Source organism: Theropithecus gelada, chromosome 6 (assembly GCF_003255815.1).
Source record: "Theropithecus gelada isolate Dixy chromosome 6, Tgel_1.0, whole genome shotgun sequence".
Classification (NCBI taxonomy): domain Eukaryota; kingdom Metazoa; phylum Chordata; class Mammalia; order Primates; family Cercopithecidae; genus Theropithecus; species Theropithecus gelada.
Window position 1 is genome coordinate 172519961 of NC_037673.1, and position 20491 is coordinate 172540451.

Sequence of the window (20491 nt, forward strand, 5' to 3'; positions counted from 1 at the left end):
CCTTCATGCTAAAAACTCACAATAAATTAGGTATTGATGAACGTATCTAGAGCTATTTATGACAAACCCACAGCTAATATCATACTGAATGGGCAAAAATGGGAAGCATTCCCTTTGAAAACTGGCAGAAGACAGGGATGCCCTCTCTCACCACTCCTATTCAACATAGTGTTGGAAGTTCTGGCCAGGACAATCAGGAGAAAGAAATAGAGGGAGTCAAATTGTCCCTATTTGCAGATGACATGGTTGTATATTTAGAAAACCCCATCATCTCAGCCCAAAATCTCCTTAAGCTGATAAGCAACTTCAGCAAAGTCTCAGGATACAAAATCAATGTGAAAAAATCACAGGCATTCCTATACACCAATAACAGACAAACAGAGAGCCAAATCATGAATGAACTCTCATTCACAGTCGCTTCAAAGAGAGTAAAATACCTAGGAATCCAACTTACAAGGGATGTGAAGGACCTCTTCAGGGAGAACTACAAACCACTGCTCAACGAAATAAAAGAGGACACAAGCAAATGGAAGCACATTCCATGCCCATGGATAGGAAGAATCAATTGTGAAAATGGCCATACTGCCCAAGGTAATTTATAGATTCAATGCCATCCCCATTAAGCTACCAATGACTTTCTTCACAGAATTGAAAAAAACTAAAGTTCATACAGAACCAAAAAAGAACCTGCATTGCCAAGACAATCCTAAGCAAAAAGAACAAAGCTGGAGGCATCACACTACCTGACTTCAAACTATACTACAAGGCTACAGTAACCAAAACAGCATGGTACTGGTACCAAAACAGAGATATAGACCAATGGAACAGAACAGAGCCCTCAGAAATAATACCACACATCTACAGCCATCTGATCTTTGACAAACCTGACAAAAACAAGAAATGGGAAAAAAGGATTCCCTATTTAATAAATGGTGCTGGGGAAACTGGCTAGCCATATGTAGAAAGCTGAAACTGGATCCTTTCCTTACATCTTATACAAAAATTAACTCAAGATGGGTTAAAGACTTAAATGTTAGACCTAAAACCATAAAAACCCTAGAAGAAAACCTAGGCAATACCATTCAGGACATAGGCATGGGCAAAGACTTCATGTCTAAAACACCAAAAGCAATGGCAACAAAAGCCAAAATTGACAAATGGGATCTAATTAAACTAAAGAGCTTCTGCACATCAAAAGAAACTGCCATCGGAGTGAACAGGCAACCTACAGAATGGGAGAACATTTTTGCAATCTACTCATCTAACAAAGGGCTAATATCCAGAATCTACAGAGAATTTAAACAAATTTACAAGAAAAAATCAAACAACCCTATCAAAAAGCAGATGAAGGATATGAACAGACACTTCTCAAAAGAAGACATTTATGCAGCCAACAGACACATGAAAAAATGCTCATCATCACTGGCTATCAAACGCAAATCAAAATCACAATGAGACACCATCTCACACCAGTCAGAATGGCTATCATTAAAAAGTCAGGAAACAACAGGTGCTGGAGAGGATGTGGAGAAATGGGAATACTTTTACACCGTTGGTGGGACTGTAAACTAGTTCAACCATTGTGGAAGACAGTGTGGTGATTCCTCAAGGATCTAGAACTAGAAATACCATTTGACCCAGCCATCCTTTTACTGGGTATATACTCAAAGAATTATAAATCATGCTGTTATAAAGACAATGCACACGTATGTTTACTGTGCCACTTCGCAATAGCAAAGACTTGGAACCAACCCAAATGTCCATCAGTGATAGACTGGATTAAGAAAATGTGGCACATACACACCATGGAATACTATGCAGCCATAAAAAAGGATGAGTTCATGTCCTTTGTAGGGACATGGATGAAGCTGGAAACCGTCATTCTCAGCAAACCAAACGCCACATGTTCTCCCTCATAGGTGGGAATTGAAAAATGAGAACACTTGGACACAAGAAGGGGACCATCACACACCGGGGCCTGTCGTGGGGTGGGGAGATGGGGGAGGGATAGCATTAGGAGATATACCATACCTAATGTAAATGATGAGTTAATGGGTGCAGCACACCAGCATGGCACATGTATACATATGTAACAAACCTGCACGTTGTGCACATGTATACTAGAACTTATAATTAAAAAAGTAAAAAATAAAAATAAAAGTAAAATGTAAGCAAACACTTAAAAAAATAAAATAAATTGAAAGAATAAAAAAGGAAAAAAAAAATCCTAAGGAATAGACAAAAAAAGTTTACTCAAACTAGTATGTGAACTTAGCAAGGTTGCAGAATACAGTATTAATATATGCAAATCAAGTATATTTATAGTAGCGATGCATAATTGGAAAATGAAGTAAAAATACATTTCTATTTTCAATATCATTAAATTATTGAGGATAAAGAGAGAGGTTTGCATGGGTTCAGTGGAGACATGGTAGAGGAAGGGGTTAGTTTAACCTGGGAGGAGAAGTCATCTGAAAGGATTTCACACATAATGGTATCTGTGCTGTGTCTTGAAAGACAAAAAACTCCAAACAATCAAAGGGATAATAGTCATTCTAGGTAAAAGGACAAAGGCAGGCCGGGCGCGGTGGCTCAAGCCTGTAATCCCAGCACTTTGGGAGGCGAAGACGGGTGGATCACGAGGTCAGGAGATCGAGACCATCCTGGCTAACACAGTGAAACCCCTTCTCTACTGAAAAATACAAAAAACTAGCTGGGCAAGGTGGCGGGCGCCTGTAGTCCCAGCTACTCAGGAGGCTGAGGCGGGAGAATGGCGTAAACCCGAGAGGCGGAACTTGCAGTGAGCTGAGATCCGGCCACTGCACTCCAGCCTGGGTGACAGAGCGAGACTCCATCTCAAAAAAAAAAGGACAAAAGCAAACATTCCTAGGCCCTAGGTAATCTACCGTACCTAGCCAGTGATGAGTTTTAAATAGTCCAGGCACAGTGTCTCATGCCTGTAATCCCAGCGCTTTGGGAGGCCAAAGCGGGTGGATCGCCTGAGGTCAGGAGTTCGAGACCAGCCTGGCCAACATGGTGAAACCCCATCTCTACTAAAAATACAAAAATTAGTCTGGTGTGTTGGCATACACCTGTAATCCCAGCTACTTGGGAGGCTGAGGCAGGAGAATCGCTTGAACCCGGGAGGCAGAGTTGGCAGTGAGCTAAGATTGCACCACTGCTTAGCCTAGGCTGACAGAGCGAGACTCCGTCTCAGGAAAAAATTAAATTAAATTAAATTAAATTAATAAATAAATGGGAGAGACCTGGTGATGTTGCATTTTAGCAGTTGGCTATGGGAGAGGAGTTGAATTCAGACCTTTGATGGCCTTTCAGCTATTTATGTTCAGTTCTACTAGCCATTGCGAGCCAAGCCACTGAAGGTGGTGATACCATATGGCTGCTTCCTAAGAATGAGGCATTAGGTTTCACCAAGCAATCCCTATTCCAGGATGAGGGAATCTCTACTCCAGGATGCCAGCTTCTCACTTGACCCACCCAGAATTCTGTATTCTGCTTTGGTGCTGTTGACAATGGTGACCATCTATTAAGAGAAATAGCATGGTAGCTGTTGGAGCAGCAATAGTATTGCTAGCCTCAGGGCCCTAAAGTACCAATGGCGATAGTATCCAAGTAAGTGAGAAGACACCTGGAAGATAGAGCAATAGTTTTCCAGGCTTATGGTACAGAGGTTGATTACAATACCTCTGTACTGTATCATTAGGCTTTGTGAATAGCCTGATCAATTTGCCAAGGAATGGAAGTGGATATCGGAAGTTTTCATTAATTTACTTACTTAGGGTTCAGACTTACACTATTGGTGTTATTACTCTTGTTATATTATCTTTCATATCTGTTTCTAGGCTGATTACATACTGAATCAAGTTGTACATTCCTAGGCCCTCACAGGGAAAGAAGTAGACAGATCTGTGTTTGAATGTCTGTCTCTGCTACTTAGCTGTATTATCTTAAGGTAGATAACCCCTCTGAACTCCAGTTTCCCCATCTGTATGATGGATTGGTAATGCCTACCTTATCAGGTCGTTGTGAAAATTAAAGAGATGTGAAAATACTCAACATGTTCTTAGCACATAGGTTCTCTTACATTTGCTTCACTTCTTATTTAGCTTTTGTTGTAGGTTATCCTGTGTATTTGACCTTCCAAACAAAGGTTGCTTTTTGCTTTGTGACTCAAGGTTGGAATATCTCCTACTACTCCCCTGTCCTCCTTGGACCAGAAAAAAAAATCCCACTATGATCCTAGTCATGTGCCTGTGGCATTTGGAGAATTTAAGAAGGTATAGAAATTGACAGCTTTAGCAATACTATTGCTTATGTTATACAAGATGTGTAACTTATCAGTGAGGTGAAATGGTAAAGTAATGCTTATCCTTAAAAGCTAAGACTTAAGTCATCTCAGATAAAGCTAATACTGCCATCTTGACCTCTTCTCTTCATACAATCCTTCAACAGGACTTCATTGACTTAACTAGAGAGACCAGACCAAGGACAAAAGATCGCAATGGACTGTGTGTGATTGACCTGACAGGAGCTGAGGGAGAAAACAGACCTATTGCCACTCTTGACTTAACTTTAGAACCTGTCACTCCTTCCCAGAAGGAGCCAACCAGTCTTCAGACATGTGCCCGCCTCTCTGGCAAAGAGGCGATGGAAGGGCAGGTGGACAGAAGCTCTCAGCCTACAGCACGGAGAATCATTAACAGTGATCCTGTAGATTTGGACCTAGTGGAAGAAAACACCTTTGTCGGTCCCCCACCCGCTACATCCATCAGTGGAAGCTCTGTTTATCCAACAGAGCCTAATTGTAGCTCAGCCACATTCACAGGTAACCTCAGCTTCTTGGCAGGCCTACAGCTGTCTTCAGATGTTAGCTCCCTCTCCCCAACAAGCAATAATAGTAGCAGCAGCAGCAGCAGCAGCAGCAGCAGCAATCAAAAAGCACCCTTGCCATGCCCACAGCAAGATGTGCCTCGCCCACCACAAGCCTTGCCATGTGCCCTCCAAGCTTTGCCGTGCCCACTGAGAGCCTCACCATGTCCACCACGAGCCTCCTCATGCCCACCACGAGCTTTGTCATGCCCATCACAAACCATGCAGTGCCAACTACCAGCTCTAACTCACCCACCTCAAGAAGTGCCATGCCCTGGGCAGAATATCCCAAGCCCACCTCAAGACTCATTATGGCATCCTCAACACTCACCAAGCCCACCTCAAGACTCTCTGGGCCTACCTCAAGATGTACCAGGCCCACCTCAAAACATATTACATCCACAAGATGTGGCATACGTGCAAGACATGCCACAGTCACCAGGAGATGCACCACGGTCACCCGGAAACATGCCACCATCACCAGATGTGCCACAGTCATCAGGAGACATGCTAGGGTCACCAGAAGATGTGCCACAGTCATCAAGTGATGCTTCACCATCACCAGATGTACCACCGTCACCAGGGGGCATGCCACACTTACCGGGAGATGTGTTACATTCACCTGGAGACAGGCCACACTCATCAGGGAATGTGACACACTCACCTAGAGACATCCCTCACTTACCAGGAGACAGGCCTGACTCTACCCAGAATGGTGTACAGAACCGTGACATGCCTATGGATATCTCAGCTCCATCTTCTCCAAGCTGCTCTCCCAGCCCACTGTCTGAAACTCCCTTAGAGAAAGTTCCTTGGCTCTCTGTCATGGAAACCCCAGCCAGAAAAGAAATATCACTGTCAGAGCCTGCCAAACTCAGGTCTGCCCATGTACAAGCACGAACACCACAAGGTGGGTTGTACAACAGACCATGCCTGCATAGACTGAAGTACTTCTTACGACCTCCAGTTCATCACCTCTTCTTTCAGACACTAATACCAGATAAAGACACAAGAGAGGTGAGCTAACATCTTCCCCTAGGGATTGGGTGTCCTTTCCCTAGGCCTAGGAGAAGGTCAGTGTGACTGGAGTCCGTGCATGAGAGGACAGGTCAAATTAATGAAATTTCATTCGTAAATGAAATTTCTTATCTTTCTTCCACTTGTGAAGACCCATTCAGTGTAGAGGCCCAGATCTGGGTTCAAATTTTAGCCCCACACTTAAAAACTGTCACTTTTTTCTTTTTTCTTTTTTTTTTTTTTTTTGAGATGAAGTCTCACTCTGTCTCCCAGGCTAGAGTGCAGTGGCACAATCTTGGCTCACTGCAACCTCCACCTCCCAAGTTCAAGAGATTCTCCTACCTCAGCCTCCCTAGTAGCTGGGACTACAGGCGCATGCTGTCACACCCGGCTAATTTTTTGCATTTTTAGTAGAGACAGGGTTTCATCGTGTTAGCCAGGATGGTCTGGATCTCCTGACCTCATGATCCACCCACCTCAGCCTCCCAAAGTGCTGGGATTACAGGCGTGAGCCACTGCGGCTGGCAGGGCACTTTACCTTCTTGAGCCTTAGCTTTCCTATCTGTAAAACGGAAGTAATAACATACCTCACGGGGTCATACATGTAAAGTGTCAGGGTGTTGGGCTCATCGTAGGCCTTATGTAAATTCTTGTCTTCTAGCTGGATGTGGTGGCAGGCACCTATAATCCCAGCTACTCAGGAGGCTGAGGCAGGAGAATCACTTGAATCTGGGAGGTGGAGGTTGCAGTGAGCTGAGACTGCACCACTGCACTCCAGCCTTGGCCACAGAGCAAGACTCTGTCTCAAAAAAATAAATAAATTTTTATCTTCAACTCCTATGCTTTCCCTTCCTGATGCCCTTATTACAGCTTCCATATCACAGACATAATAATACTCTATCACTTAAGGGCCTCCAAAATTATTACTTGCTGACTTTGGGGGAGGAAACTCAATTTTAAGACATGAGTGGGAATGCTACTTTCCATTGGTCATCATTGATTTATGAGAAGGAAACTAGATGTGTCAGGGAAAATAACTGTGGCTAAGTTCCACAGTATGAAGTGTTTTTTAGTTATGTACATCCCATCCCCATATTAAGAAAACCAGCTTGAAATAGTTCGTTGTCAAAAGGTATGCTCTCCTCATTCAAGCAGTGATCCAGGTAGGCAGGAGCCAAGGATTCATACTGATTTGACCTTGGGGAATGATGTTTTTTCTCTTTTTTAAAATTATTACATCTTTTAATATGTTTTATGTCTTCTCCTTCTGAATGCCTCTGCCTGATCATTCTTTTTTTTTTTTGAGATGGAGTCTCACCGTGTCACCCAGGCTGGAGTACAGTGGTACAATCTCAGCTTACTACAACCTCCGCCTCCCAGGTTCAAGCGATTATTCTCCTGCCACAGCCTCCCACGTAGCTGGGATTACAGGCACCCGCCACCACTGCCGGCTAATTTTCTGTACTCTTAGTAGAGACAGGGTTTCACCATGTTGGCCAGGCTGGTCTTGAGCTCCTGACCTCAAGTGATCCAGCCACCTCGGCCTCCGAAAGTTCTGGGATTACAGACGTGAGCCACTGCGCCCGGCCCAGACAGCATTTATTATTGTGAATAATTTGATGTATTTCCTTCCCAGTTGCCTTTTTATACATAGGCATTTTACTTATTTTAATAATTGGGATTTTTAATATATACACTTACTATTTTTGTTGTTTATGGGGAGTAGGGGTTGAGAGGATGGCTCTGAAGTTTATGCCACCTGTGTTTGAAACCAGCTTCTGCCATTTGTTGTATGACAAATGCTTACCCTCCAAATCTCAGTTTCTTTATTTATAAAATAGGAATAATAATAGTATGTATTTCCTAAGATTATTGTAAGAACTGGTTGTGGATCAATTAAGTCTTCAGTGCTGGGTATGGTGGCTCATGCCTGTAACCCAAGCATCTTGGGAGGCCATGGTAGGTGGATTGCTTGAGCCCAGGAGTTTGAGACCAGCCTGGACAACATGGTGAAACCCCCTCTATAAAAAATTGAAAAATTAGCTGAACATGGTGGTACACACCTGTGTCCTAGCTACTCTGGAGGCTGAGGCAGGAGAATGGTGTGAATCCGGGAGGCGGAACTTGCAGTGAGCCCAGATCGCGCCACTGCGTTCCAGCCTGGGCGACAGAGTGAGATTCCATCTCAGATAGATAGATAGATAGATAGATAGATAGATAGATAGATAGATAGATAGATAAATAAAATAANATAGATAGATAGATAGATAGATAGATAGATAGATAGATAGATAGATAAATAAAATAATTGTTTAAGGCCGGACACGATGGCTCACACCTGTAATCCCAGCACTTTGGGAAGCCAAGACAGGCTTGATTGCTTGAGCTCACAAGTTCAAGACCAGCCTGCGCAACATGGCAAAACTGTCTCTACTAAAAATACAAAGAAAATTAGCCGAGCGTGGTGGCATACGCCTATAGTCCCAGCTACTCAGGAGGCTGAGGTGGGAGAACGGCTTGATCCTGGGAGGCAGAGGTTGCAGTGAGCCATGATCATGCCACTGTACTCCAGCCTGGGTGACAGACAGAGCAAGACTATCTCAAAAAAAAAAATTAAAAGTTTAGGCCGGGCGCGGTGGCTCAAGCCTGTAATCCCAGCACTTTGGGAGGCCAAGAAGGGCGGATCACAAGGTCAGGAGATCGAGACCATCCTGGCTGACACGGTGAAACCCCGTCTCTACTAAAAAATACAAAAAACTAGCCGGGCGAGGTGGCGGGCGCCTGTAGTCCCAGCTACTCGGGAGGCTGAGGCAGGAGAATGGCATAAACCCGGGAGGCAGAGCTTGCAGTGAGCTGAGATCCGGCCACTGCACCCAGCCTGGGTGACAGAGCGAGACTCCATCTCAAAAAAAAAAAAAAAAAAAGCAAAAAACTAGCCGGGCGAGGTGGAGGCGCCTGTAGTCCCAGCTACTCGGGAGACTGAGGCAGGAGAATGGCGGGAACCCGGGAGGCGGAGCTTGCAGTGAGCCGAGGTCGCGCCACTGCACTCCAGCCTGGGCGACAGAGCGAGACTCTGTCTCAAAAAAAAATAAATTAAAAAAAAAAGTTCAAAATTTATTGTTATTAAATCCTCATATCAATCAGACTTTAAAATTGTTTAATTTTAATTATAAAAGTAATAAGTGTGTATTATGGACAAGTTGAAAAATATGGAAGAGCACATACAGAAAAAATCACCTCTAATTCTACCACCCACATAATAGAAAATAACTTTTCACATATTCTGTCACAGTCTTTATATACATATTTTTTGGGGGAAGAAGCAACTTAATAGTTACTCTTCTCACAAAAAAAGAAATGGAATTCTTCTCCTAACAACAAAATGAATTTAAAACTTCTTTCTTATCTATTTCAGTATCTGATATAGTATCACAGCTATCCCTAAGTCTCTAGTTGCCCTCACCCCAAAATCAACCTAGGCTACCTCTTGACCCATTTGTATTTTTCTGTCTATGCTATATTTTAACATAGATGAAATCAAGTTATATGTATAATATTTAATTCTGATTTTTTAACTTTATATAAGCTTTTTCCCATGTCATTAAAAGTTTTTTAGCTAAAGCTCTTGTTTGTCTGTTTGTTTTGAGATGGAGTCTCGCTCTGACACCTAGGCTGGAGTACAGTGGCGACATCTCGGTTCACTGCAGCCTCCACCTTCCAGGTTCAAGCAATTCTCATGTCTCAGCCTTCAAGTAGCTGGGACTACAGACACATGCCACCACGTCTGGTTAATTTTTATATTTTTAGTAGAGACGGGGTTTCACCATGTCGGTCAGGCTGCTCTCGAACTCCTGACCTCAAGCAGTTCGCCTGCCTTGGCCTCCCAAAGTGCTGGGATTACAGGCGTGAGCTACTACACCCAGCCTCTTTTTTTTTTCTCTCATTATGAAATATTTCAAATGCCTGGAAAACGTTGCTGTCTTCAACCTATTCTAGAACTTCTTATTTTTGTATTCTACAGAAATCCCTCCTAATTTCCTTCTTTTTAATCTCTACAGAACAAGGGTCAAAAATTAGAACCCATCCCTCATCGAAGACTAAGAATGGTAGCAAATACCATTGAAGAGAATTTTCCCCTGGGGACTGTGCAGTTTTTGATGGACTTTGTGTCACCCCAGCATTACCCACCAAGAGAAATTGTGGCTCACATCATCCAGAAAATCTTGCTCAGTGGCTCTGAGACTGTGGATGTCCTAAAGGAGGCCTACATGCTTCTCATGAAAATTCAACAGTATGAACCGTAACCTCTGGCTGTTGGTGAATCTTCTAGGGATCTTGGACTCAGGGCATAGCTTTCTCTTGACAGGCTTTTTTAACCTGTTACACAGTGGGTGACTTAGTATATTAGTGTTATTTAAATTGCAAATGATAAGAAACCCAGTCCAAGCAGACCTTAACTACTGGTAAAAGAGAATGTAATGCCTCTTGTTACTAGAAACCTAGGAGTAAGATGTGACTTGATTCAGTATACAAAAATGGTTACCAGGATTCATTTTGCAGCTCTACTTTGGTTCTGTTTTGGGGCTGCGTGTGGTAGCCCTCTCACCCTCAGGCTTTTATGACACTTCCAGTGGGAGAGAGTGTCTGTTTCCTTTACAGTCACCCAAGAGTTCCGAAATTGAGTCTTGCAGGATTTAATTGGCCTAATGAGAGACATGACTATATCTTTGAGCCAATCACTGTGAATTGAGGGGTAGAACAGCATGATTGGCTAAAAAAGTCATATACTTCATTTTGGCGTTCTGGTAGGTAAAACTAGTTGGTTAAGAGTAGTGAAGAGTTGGTTTCTTAAGACAAAATTATAGTACTAAAGCTTTCCAAAAGGGGAGTGGATACTGGGTAGCAAAAAACAATGAAGTTCCACTACTCTCAGATTGACATGGTATAATACCACAGGGTGAGCAAGAGCGTGGAGGATAAGAAGAGGCTTCTTCCTTCTATCACCTTCCAGATCCCATCCCTTCTCCCTCTAAATTCTCCATAATTCTAATTGATTTCACTTGACTTTCAGGCTACATCCAGCCAATGCCAAGACAGTGGAGTGGGACTGGAAACTGCTCACCTACGTCATGGAGGAAGAGGTAACAACAATTACGAGGTTATATCTTCTGTAGGGGAAGTTTTAACTGTAAAGAAAAGTGATACCAGGTGCCATGGCTCATACCTATAATCCCAACATTTTCAGAGGCCGAGGCAGGAGGACAGTTTGAGCCCAGGAGTTCAAGGCCAGCCTGGGCAACAAAGTGAGACCCTGTCTCTACAAAAATAAAAATAAAAAATTAACCAGGCATAGTGACGCATGCCTGTGGTCCCAGCTACACGGAAGCCTGAGGCAAGAGGATTGCTTGAGCCTAGGAGGTCAAGGCCAGTGATCCATGATCACAACACTATTCCAGCCTGGGTGACAGAGCAAGACCCTGTCTGAAAAGAAAAGTGACAGTAAATCTGGTAATAAAGTCTACACCATTATTCCCTCCTGATACTCCCACCCCTGCCAAAAAATTCCTATTGAAATGGTATGTGCTGTCTTCCAATTCAAGATTTAGTATGTTTACTTATCCCTCTCCTTGAGATCCCATTAAAAATAACAGTAAATGAATAGAGAAAGTTATAAATTCATGGCTATAAAAAAGGGGGAAGGATAGTGGATTTGAATGAAGATTAGGGAGACCTACAGAGAATGTAAGAGTAATGACTGATGAAGCTGGGCAGAGAAAGCCACATACATGTAGAGAGGCTACAGCCAAGGAAGGACGAATCTTCCCTTTAGAGCACCAGAGAGGTCTTGGACTTAGAAACACAGTATCTAATAGAGGGCAGGAGTCAGATGTGGGCTGTAATTGGATATTTATTTTGAAAGTTGGTGGATGGAACAGCCAACCTCTTCATTACTGAGGACAGGAGGATCAGTAGCCAGGTTACCCACCGTCAGGCAAAAAGTGAGAGAATTTATTGTCTAAAAAAGTTTAATGAGGCTGGGCACAGTGGCTCATGCCTGTAATCCCAGCACTTTGGGAGGCCAAGGCGGGCAGATCACGTGAGGTCGGGAGTTTGAGACCAGCGTGCCCAACATGGAGAAACCCCATCTCTACTAAAAATACAACATGAACTGGGTGTGGTGGCACATGTTTGTAATCCCAGCTACTCAGGAGGCTGAGGCAGGGGAATCGCTTGAACCCGAGAGGTGGAGGTTGCAGTGAGCCAAGATAATGCCATTGCACTCCAGCCTGGGCAGCAAGAATGAAACTCCGTCTCAAAAAAAAAAAAAAAAAAATAGAAGTTGAAGGAACCGTCTGTAATAAACAAAGACAGCTAGTGCAGAGTTGGTGCTACAGGAAAAAGGTCTTCCACATTCTGACCTTTGAGGATCCCCGAGTTTAATAGCCAACTTTTTGTCTGCTCACCTAAAGCAATTAGCTACAACAAATTACTTTCAACTTAGAATTCTGTACATAGCCAAACTATCAGTTAAGTGTGAGGATAGAATTAAGACATTTCCAGCTATGCAGGAATTTGAGAATATATCCCCACACCCTGTTTCTTAGGAGGTTACTGAGGTAGTGTATCAAAGGCATGAGGAATTAATCAAAAAAAGCGGGAAGGCATGGGATCCAGGGAACATCAGATTTAATCCAGGAGAATATTGAAGAGAAGTCCCAAAATTACGATGAAGAGCGCACCTAGGAAGCAATTAGTCCAGATTGGAGTGAAATAACGGAGGACTTTAAATAGGAACAGTCTGGGAGACATCAGCAAGATGGTAGACTAGGAAGCTCCAGGCCCTTGTTACCCCATGGAGACACTGAATTAACAACCATATACAGGCCAGAATATCACTGTGAGAACTCTAGAGCCGAATTAAGAAGCTTCAGTGCCCAGGCCAATGCCTAACCCAGAGCATAGTCTATCAAAAGTGCTAGGAAAGTTTGTGGCATTTTACATGCCCATGTGCCTCTCCCTGCCTGGCAAAGCATAGTTCAACCAGGAGAAAACCTCCCATACCTTGGCTCTTCCCTTGGGCCAGAAACAAAAGAGTGGACCATGCATACAATGTACTGACTTGTATGGGGGCTGCCTGGCCGCCCACCTCGGCCTCCCAAAGTGCTGGGATTACAGGCATGAGCCACCGTGCCTTTCCTGGAGTGGGAGACTGAGGTGGGAGTATCACCTGAGGTCAGGAGTTCTAGGCCAGCTCAGCCAACATGGTGAAACCCTGTCTGTACTAAAAATACAAACATTAGCTGGGTGTGGTGGTGCATGCCTGCAGTCTCAGCTACTCAGGCACAAAAATTGCTTGAACCCAGAAGGTGGAGGTTGCAGTGAGCCAAAATCATGCCACTGCACTCTAGCCTAGGCAACAGAGCAAGACTCTGTCTCAAAAAATAAAATAAGTTATGGGTATACAGTATATAAATATCTAACTTAAGACATTGATAACATAAATTGGGGTGGAGTAGTAAAGAAGTAGAGGTTTTTGTATGCAACTGAAGTTGTTAAACTAGATTGTTACAACTTTAAGATACGTTATGTAATCTCAATGGTAACTTCAAGTAAGATATCTATAGAATATACCCAAAAGGAAATGAGAAAGAAATCAAAGCATGTCACTACAAAAAAAATCAATGAAAAATGAAGGAAGGCAGTAACAAAGGAAAGGAGGCCTGAAAAGGCTACAAGACATATAGGAAATAATTAATATGGCAATAGTAAGTTCTTCCCTATCAGTAATTATTTTAAATGCAAATAGATTAAAGTCCCCAATTAAAAGACAGAGATTAACTGAATGGACTAAAAACCAGGGTCCAACTATATGCCATCTACAAGAGTCTCACTTTATGTTTTCAAATACCAAACTCTTGTCGCCAGGTGCAATGGCTCATGCCTGTAATTCCAGTACTTTGGGAGACCAACGTAGAAGGATTGCTTGAAGTCAGGAGTTCAAGACCAGCCTAGACAACATAGAAAGACTCTGTCTCTAAAAAAGATTGTTTTTAATTAGTAGGCATGGTAGCACACACCTATTGTCCCAGCTACTGTGGAGGTTGAGGTGGGAGGATCCCATGAGCCCAGGAGTTCTAGGCTGCAGTAGGTTATCATAGTGCCACTACACTCCAGTTGGGTGACAGAGCAAGACCCTGTCTCTAAAAAACAAAAGAAAGAAAGACTTGCTGAAAATGAAAGGATGAGAAAAGATATTCCTCACAAATGGTAACCCAAAGAGAGCAAGGGTAGCTATACTAATAGATGACAAAAAGACTTTAAGTCAAAAACTGTTACAAGTGGCAAAGAAGGACATTATATAATAAAAGGGTCAGTTCGCCAAGGAGGTATAAAAATTACAAATATATATGCACTGAACATCAGACCTCCTAAATCTATAAAGCAAACACTGACAGAATTGAAAGAAGAAATAGACAACACAATAATAGTAGGAGATTCAATACCCCACTTTCGATAATGGATAAAATAACCAGACAGAAAATCAATAAGAAAACAGAGGACTTGAACAATACTATAAGCCATTTCAGCATAGACATATACAAAACATTCCACCCAAAAACAGCAGAACACACATTCTTCTCAAGTGTACATGGGATTTTCTCCAGATAGACCACAGGTTGGGCCACAAAACAAGACTTAAACAAAATATAAAAACATTGACATTATACCAAGTATCTTCCAATCACAGTGGGATGAAACTAGAAGTCAACAGCAGAATGAAATCTGGAAAACACACAAATATATGACAACTAAACAACACACAACAGTGGTTCAGAGAAAAAAAAAATCTCGTGGGAAATTTTAAAATACCTTGAGACAAATTAAAATGGAAATACGACATACAAAAACATGGATGCAGCAAAGCAGCACTAAGAAGTTACAGATGTAAATAAATGCTTACATTAAAAAAGAAGATCTCAAACCAACAACCTGACTATATCTAAAGTAGGAAAAGAAGAAACTGAACCCAAAGTTAGCAGAGGGAGGTAATAGTAAAGATTAGAGCAGAGATAAATGGAGAATAGGGAAAAAAATGAACAACACTAAGATATGAGGTTTTTAAACATTTCATTTGTTTTGAGGCAGGGTCTCACTCTGTCACTCAGGCTGGAGCTCAGTAGCACAATTATAGCTTACTGAAACCTTGAACTCCTGGGCTCAAGCCATCCTCCAGCCTCAGCCTCTCAAGTAGCTGGGACAACAAGCGTGCATCACCATACTCAGCTAATTTTTTTATTATTTTTTGTAGAGGTGGGAATCTAGCTAAGTTGCCTAGGCTGGTCTTGAACTCTTGGCCTCAAGTGATCCTCCCACCTTTGCCTCACAGAGTACTAGGATTACAGGCATGAGCCACTGCACCCAGCGACAGAGTTGGGTTTTTGAAAAGATCAAAACTGACAAACTCTTAACTAGATTAAAAAAGAGAGAAGATTCAAATTACTAAAATCAGTATTGATAGCTCAGTGATAGAATTTTAAAAAATTACTAAAATCTGAAATGAAAGAGGGGGCATTACAACCAGTGCCACAGAAATAAAAAGGATTATAAGAGAATACTGCCAACAATTATACTCCCAATAAACTGGATAACCTAGAATAAATGGAGTAATTCCTGGAAACCTACCAAGATTGGCTCATGAAAAAATAAAAAATCTGAACAGAACAATAACGAGTAAGGAGTCAGTAATCAAAAACCTTTCAGCAAAAAAGCCTGCAACAAGGTGGCTTCACTAGTAAATTTGGCCAAACATTTAAATAAAAATTAACACGAGTCCTCCTCAGAGTTTTCAAAAAAACGGAAGGAGGATTTTATTTCAGCTTATTCTATAAGGCCAGCATTACCCTGTGATATGGTTTGGCTGGGTCCCCACCCAAATGTCATCTTGAATTGTAGATCCCATAATTCCCACGTGTCATGGAAGGGACCCGGTGCGGGGTAATTGAATCATGGGGGCGGGTTTTCCTGTTCTGTTCTCATAATGGTGAATAAATCTCATGAGATCTAATGGTTTTATAAAGGGGAGTTCCCCTACACAAACTCTCTCGCCTACTGCCATATAAGATGTAACTTTGCTCCTCATTCGCGTTCTGCCATAATTGTGAGGCCTTCCCAGCCATGTGGAACTATAGGTCAACTGAACCTCTTGCCTTTATAAATTACCCAGTCTAGGGTATGTCTTTATTAGTAGCATGATACACCCTGATATCAAAGCCAGATCAAAAAAACTACAAGCAGCTGGGCGCAGTGACTCATGCCTGCAATCCCAGCACTTTGGGAGGCCAAGGTGTTCGGATTGCTTGAGGCCAGGAGTTCAAGACCAGTATGGCCAACGTGGTGAAACCCCATCTCTGCTAAAGATAACAAAAATTAACCGAGTATGGTGGCATGCACCTGAAATCCCAACTACTGGGGAGGCTGAGGCAGGAGAATCGCCTGAACCCGGGAGGCAGGGGTTGCAGTGAGCTGAGATGGTGCCACTGCACTCCACCCTGGGCGATAGAGTAAGACTCTGTCTCAGAAAAAAAAAAAAAAAAGGAAAAGGAAAAAACTACAATAAAACTGGCAACCAATGTACCTGATAAATGTTGATGAAGAAACCCTCAACAAAATACTAACAAACTAAAATTCAACAGCACATTAAAAGGATATGCAGTCATCCCTTGGTTGACTACATGGGGGGACTGGTTCCAGAACCTCCCTTGGATACCAAAATTTGCAGATGTTTAAATCCTGTATAACCTATACACATCCTCTTATATACTTCAAATCATCTGTAGATTACTTATGATACCTAATACAATGTAAATTACATGTAAATAGTTGTTATACTGCATTGTTTAAGGAATGATGACAAGAAAAAACATTTGTACATATTCAGTATAGATGTAAATTTTTTTCAAATATTTTCAAATCTTAATTGGGTGAATCCATGGATGCAGAACCCACAGATACAGAGAGCCAACTGTACACCATGAACATATGGGATTTATTCCTGGATGGTTTAACATATGAAAATAAATGTGATACACCATATTACAGAATGAAGGAGAAAAAACACACGATCACCTCAATTAATGCAGAAAACACATTTGACAAAATTCAACACCCTTTCTCGATAAAGACGCTCAAACTAGGAATAGAAGAAAACTACCTCAACATAATAAAGGCCATTTGTGAAAAGCCCACAGTTGGCATCATACTGAATGGTGAAAGACTGAAAGATTTTCCTCTAAAATCAGACATGCCTACTCTTGCCACTTCTATTCAACATAGTACTTCAAGTCCTAGACAGAGCAGTTAGTCAAGGGAAAGAAATAAAAGGCATCCAAATTAGAAAGGGAGAAGTAAAATATCTCTGTTCACAGGTGACATGATCTTATGTGTAGAATATCCTAAAATTTCACCAAAAAAAAAACTAGTAAATGAAATAATAAGTGAATTCAGCAAAACAGTAGCATATAAAACCAGCTCACAAAACTCAGTTGCATTTTTGTTAAACCAACAATGAAAAATCTGAAAAGGAAATAACACAATTTCATTTACAGTATCATCAAAAAGAATAAAATACTTAGCCATAAACCTAACCAAGGAGGTTAAAGATTTGTACACTGAGAACTACAAAAAGTTGAAAGAAATTAGACACCAATAAATGGTAAGGCTTCCTGTATTCATGGAGTGAAAGACTTAATATGGTTAAGATGTCAGTACTACCCAAAGTGATCTACAGGTTCAACACAATTCCCATCAAAATCCCAACAGCATTTTTTTGTGTGTGTATGTGTAGAAATAGAAAATTCCATCCTAAAATTCATGTTGAATCCCAAGGGACACGAACTTTTAGTCTTTCAGAAGTTGGTGTCTTTAGCCGAGCATGATGTTGGGCACCTGTAATCTCAGCTACTCAGGAGGCTGAGGCCAGAGAATTGCTTGAACTCGGGAGGCAGAGGTTGCAGTGAGCTGAGATCTTGCCTTTGCATTCCAGTGTGGGTGACAGAGTTGTCTTTTTTTTTAAAAAAAAAAGTTGGTATCTTGCAAAGGACACCCAACAGCCAAAGCAATCTTTTTTTTTTTTTTTTTTTTTTGAAACAGAGTTTAGCTCTTATTGCCCAGGCTACAGTGCGATGGCGCTATCTCAGCTCACTGCAACCTCCGCCTCCCGGGTTTAAGCGATTCTCCTGCCTCAGTCTCCGGAGTAGCTGGGATTGCAGGCATGTGCCACCATGCCTGGCTAATTTTGTATTTTTAACAGAGACGGGTTTCTCCATGTTGGTCAGACTGGTCTTGAACTCCCAACCTCAGGGGATCTGCCCACCTCGGCCTCCCGAGGTGCTGGGATTACAGGCGTGAGCCACCATGCCTGGCCAGTCAAAACAATCTTGAAATGAAAAGAACAAAGTTGGAGTTCTCACACTTCTTCACTGTAAAACATAAAGCTACAGTAATCAAAGCAGTGTGGTACAAGAAAAAAGATAGATATATGGGATAGAGAGCCCAGAAATAAACCTTTGGTACATGGTCAAGTGACCTTCATTAAGGGTGCCAAGACTACTCAGTGGTGAAAAGACAGTCTCTGAATGTCATAGGAAAAAGTGGATATCCACTTGTAAAAGAATGAAATTGGACTCTGAACATATAAAAATTAACTTAAAATGCATTAAAGACCTGAATATAAGACCCAAATCTATAAAATTCATTGAAGAAAGCATGGGGCAAAGCTTCATGACGTTGGATTTGGCAATTGATTTCTTGAATATGATACCAAAAACACAGGCAGCAAAACCAAAAATAGACAAATAGTACTACATCAAACTTCAGAACTTCTATGCGTCAACAGAGTAAGCAATAAAAATAGAAAATACAAAAATAGAGTGAAAAGGCAGCCTATGGGATGAGAGAAAATATGTATTAATCATTTATCTGATGAGAGTTAATATCCAGAATATATAAAAAACGACAGCAACTCGACAACAAATGAATAACCCAATTTCAAAATGGGCAGAGGACTTACATAGACATTTCTCCTAAGATGATATAGAAATGGCCAACAAACTTGTGAAAAGATACTCAATATAACTAGTCATTAGAGGTATACAAATCAAAACCACAATGCAATGTCACCTCATACCCATTAGAATGGCCGCTATTTTTTAAGAAACAAAAAATAAGAGTGGGCAAGGATTTGGAGAAATTAGAACCTTTGTGCACTCTTGGTGGGATTGTAAAGTGGTGCAACTGCTGTGGAAAACAGTATGGGGGAGTGTGAAATGGGAAGTTGTTCAATGGATATAGAGTTTCAGTTTTGCAAGATGGAAAGTTCTGGGGATCTTTTACAGGACTGTGAATATACTTAACACTACTGAACTGTACACTTAAAAATGTTTAAGATAGTAAATTTAATGATAATACGGTTTTTATAACAATTTTGTTTTTCTTTGAGACGGAGTCTCACTCTGTCGCCCAGGCTGGAGTGCAGTGTCGCAATCTTGGCTCACTGCAAGCTCCGCCTCCCTGCAAGCTCCACCTCCCAGGTTCACGCCATTCTCCTGCCTCAGCCTCCCGAGTAGCTGGGACTACAGGCACCCGTCACCATGTCTGGCTAATTTTTTGTATTTTTAGTAGAGATTGAGTTTCACCGTGTTAGCAGGACGGTTGTGATCTCCTGACCTGGTGAGCCACCTGCCTTGACCTCCCAAAGTGCTGGGATTACAGGTGTGAGCCACCGTGCCTGGCCTTTATCACAATTTTTAAAGTTTTGTTAAAGAAAAAACAGATAATAACAAACATTGCCAAGAATGTGGAGAACAGTAAGTCTCATACATTGCTGATGAGAAATAAATAGTACAGGCACTTTGGAAAATGGTTTGACAGTTCTTTAAAAGTTGAACATAAATTTATTCACCCTATCTATTTCAATTCTAGATATAGACCCAACAAAAACGAAAATGTCTGTCAGCGAAAGACTTATATTCAAATGTTCAAGGCAGTGTTATGCATAATAGCCAAAATGTGGAAATAACCCAAATGTCCATGAGCTGGTGAATGGATAAACAGAATGAAATACTATTCAGTAATAAAAAGCAATGAGCTATTGATGCATACTAATAATACAGGCAAACCTTAAAAAAATTAAGCTGAGTGAAAGAAACCACACATAAAACATTACATATTATATGATTCTATTTCTAAGAAATGTTTAGAAAAGGCAGATCTAAAGAGACAGAAAGTAGATGAGTGGTTGCCTTGGCCTGATGATTGGAAAGGGAACTGTAAGTGCCCATGAGGGATCTTTTGGGGTAATGGAAATGTTCTAAAAATAGATTATGGTAATGTTTGCACAACTCAGTAGGTTTACTACAAATCATTGAATTGTACTTTTAAAATGGCTGAATTTTATGGTATGCTACTAAAGTTGTTTTATTTATTTATTTTTGAGACAAGGTATCTTGCTCTGTCACCCCGGCTGGAGTGCAGTGGCATGATCATAGCTCACTGCACCCATGACCTCCCGAACTCAAGTGATCCT

General features: G+C 41.6%; 1 protein-coding gene across 4 annotated transcripts in view; it reads left to right on the forward strand.

Annotated features, from left to right (window-relative positions):
- Positions 1 to 20491, forward strand: part of SIMC1 (SUMO interacting motifs containing 1) — a 91883-nt gene that overhangs the window by 37838 nt on the left and 33554 nt on the right. For 2 of the 4 annotated variants that reach the window (XR_003119800.1, XM_025387441.1), the window contains exons 2-3: positions 9966 to 10198; positions 10979 to 11048. Coding sequence is in view for 3 of the 4 variants with exons in the window: in XM_025387441.1 (XP_025243226.1) it covers positions 9966 to 10198; positions 10979 to 11048 (303 nt within the window). In the remaining variant the exon portion in view is untranslated. Of the gene's footprint in view, positions 1 to 4473; positions 5908 to 9965; positions 10199 to 10978; positions 11049 to 20491 lie in introns of all 4 variants that reach the window. The other 2 variants (XM_025387440.1, XM_025387439.1) reach the window with 2 other exon arrangements.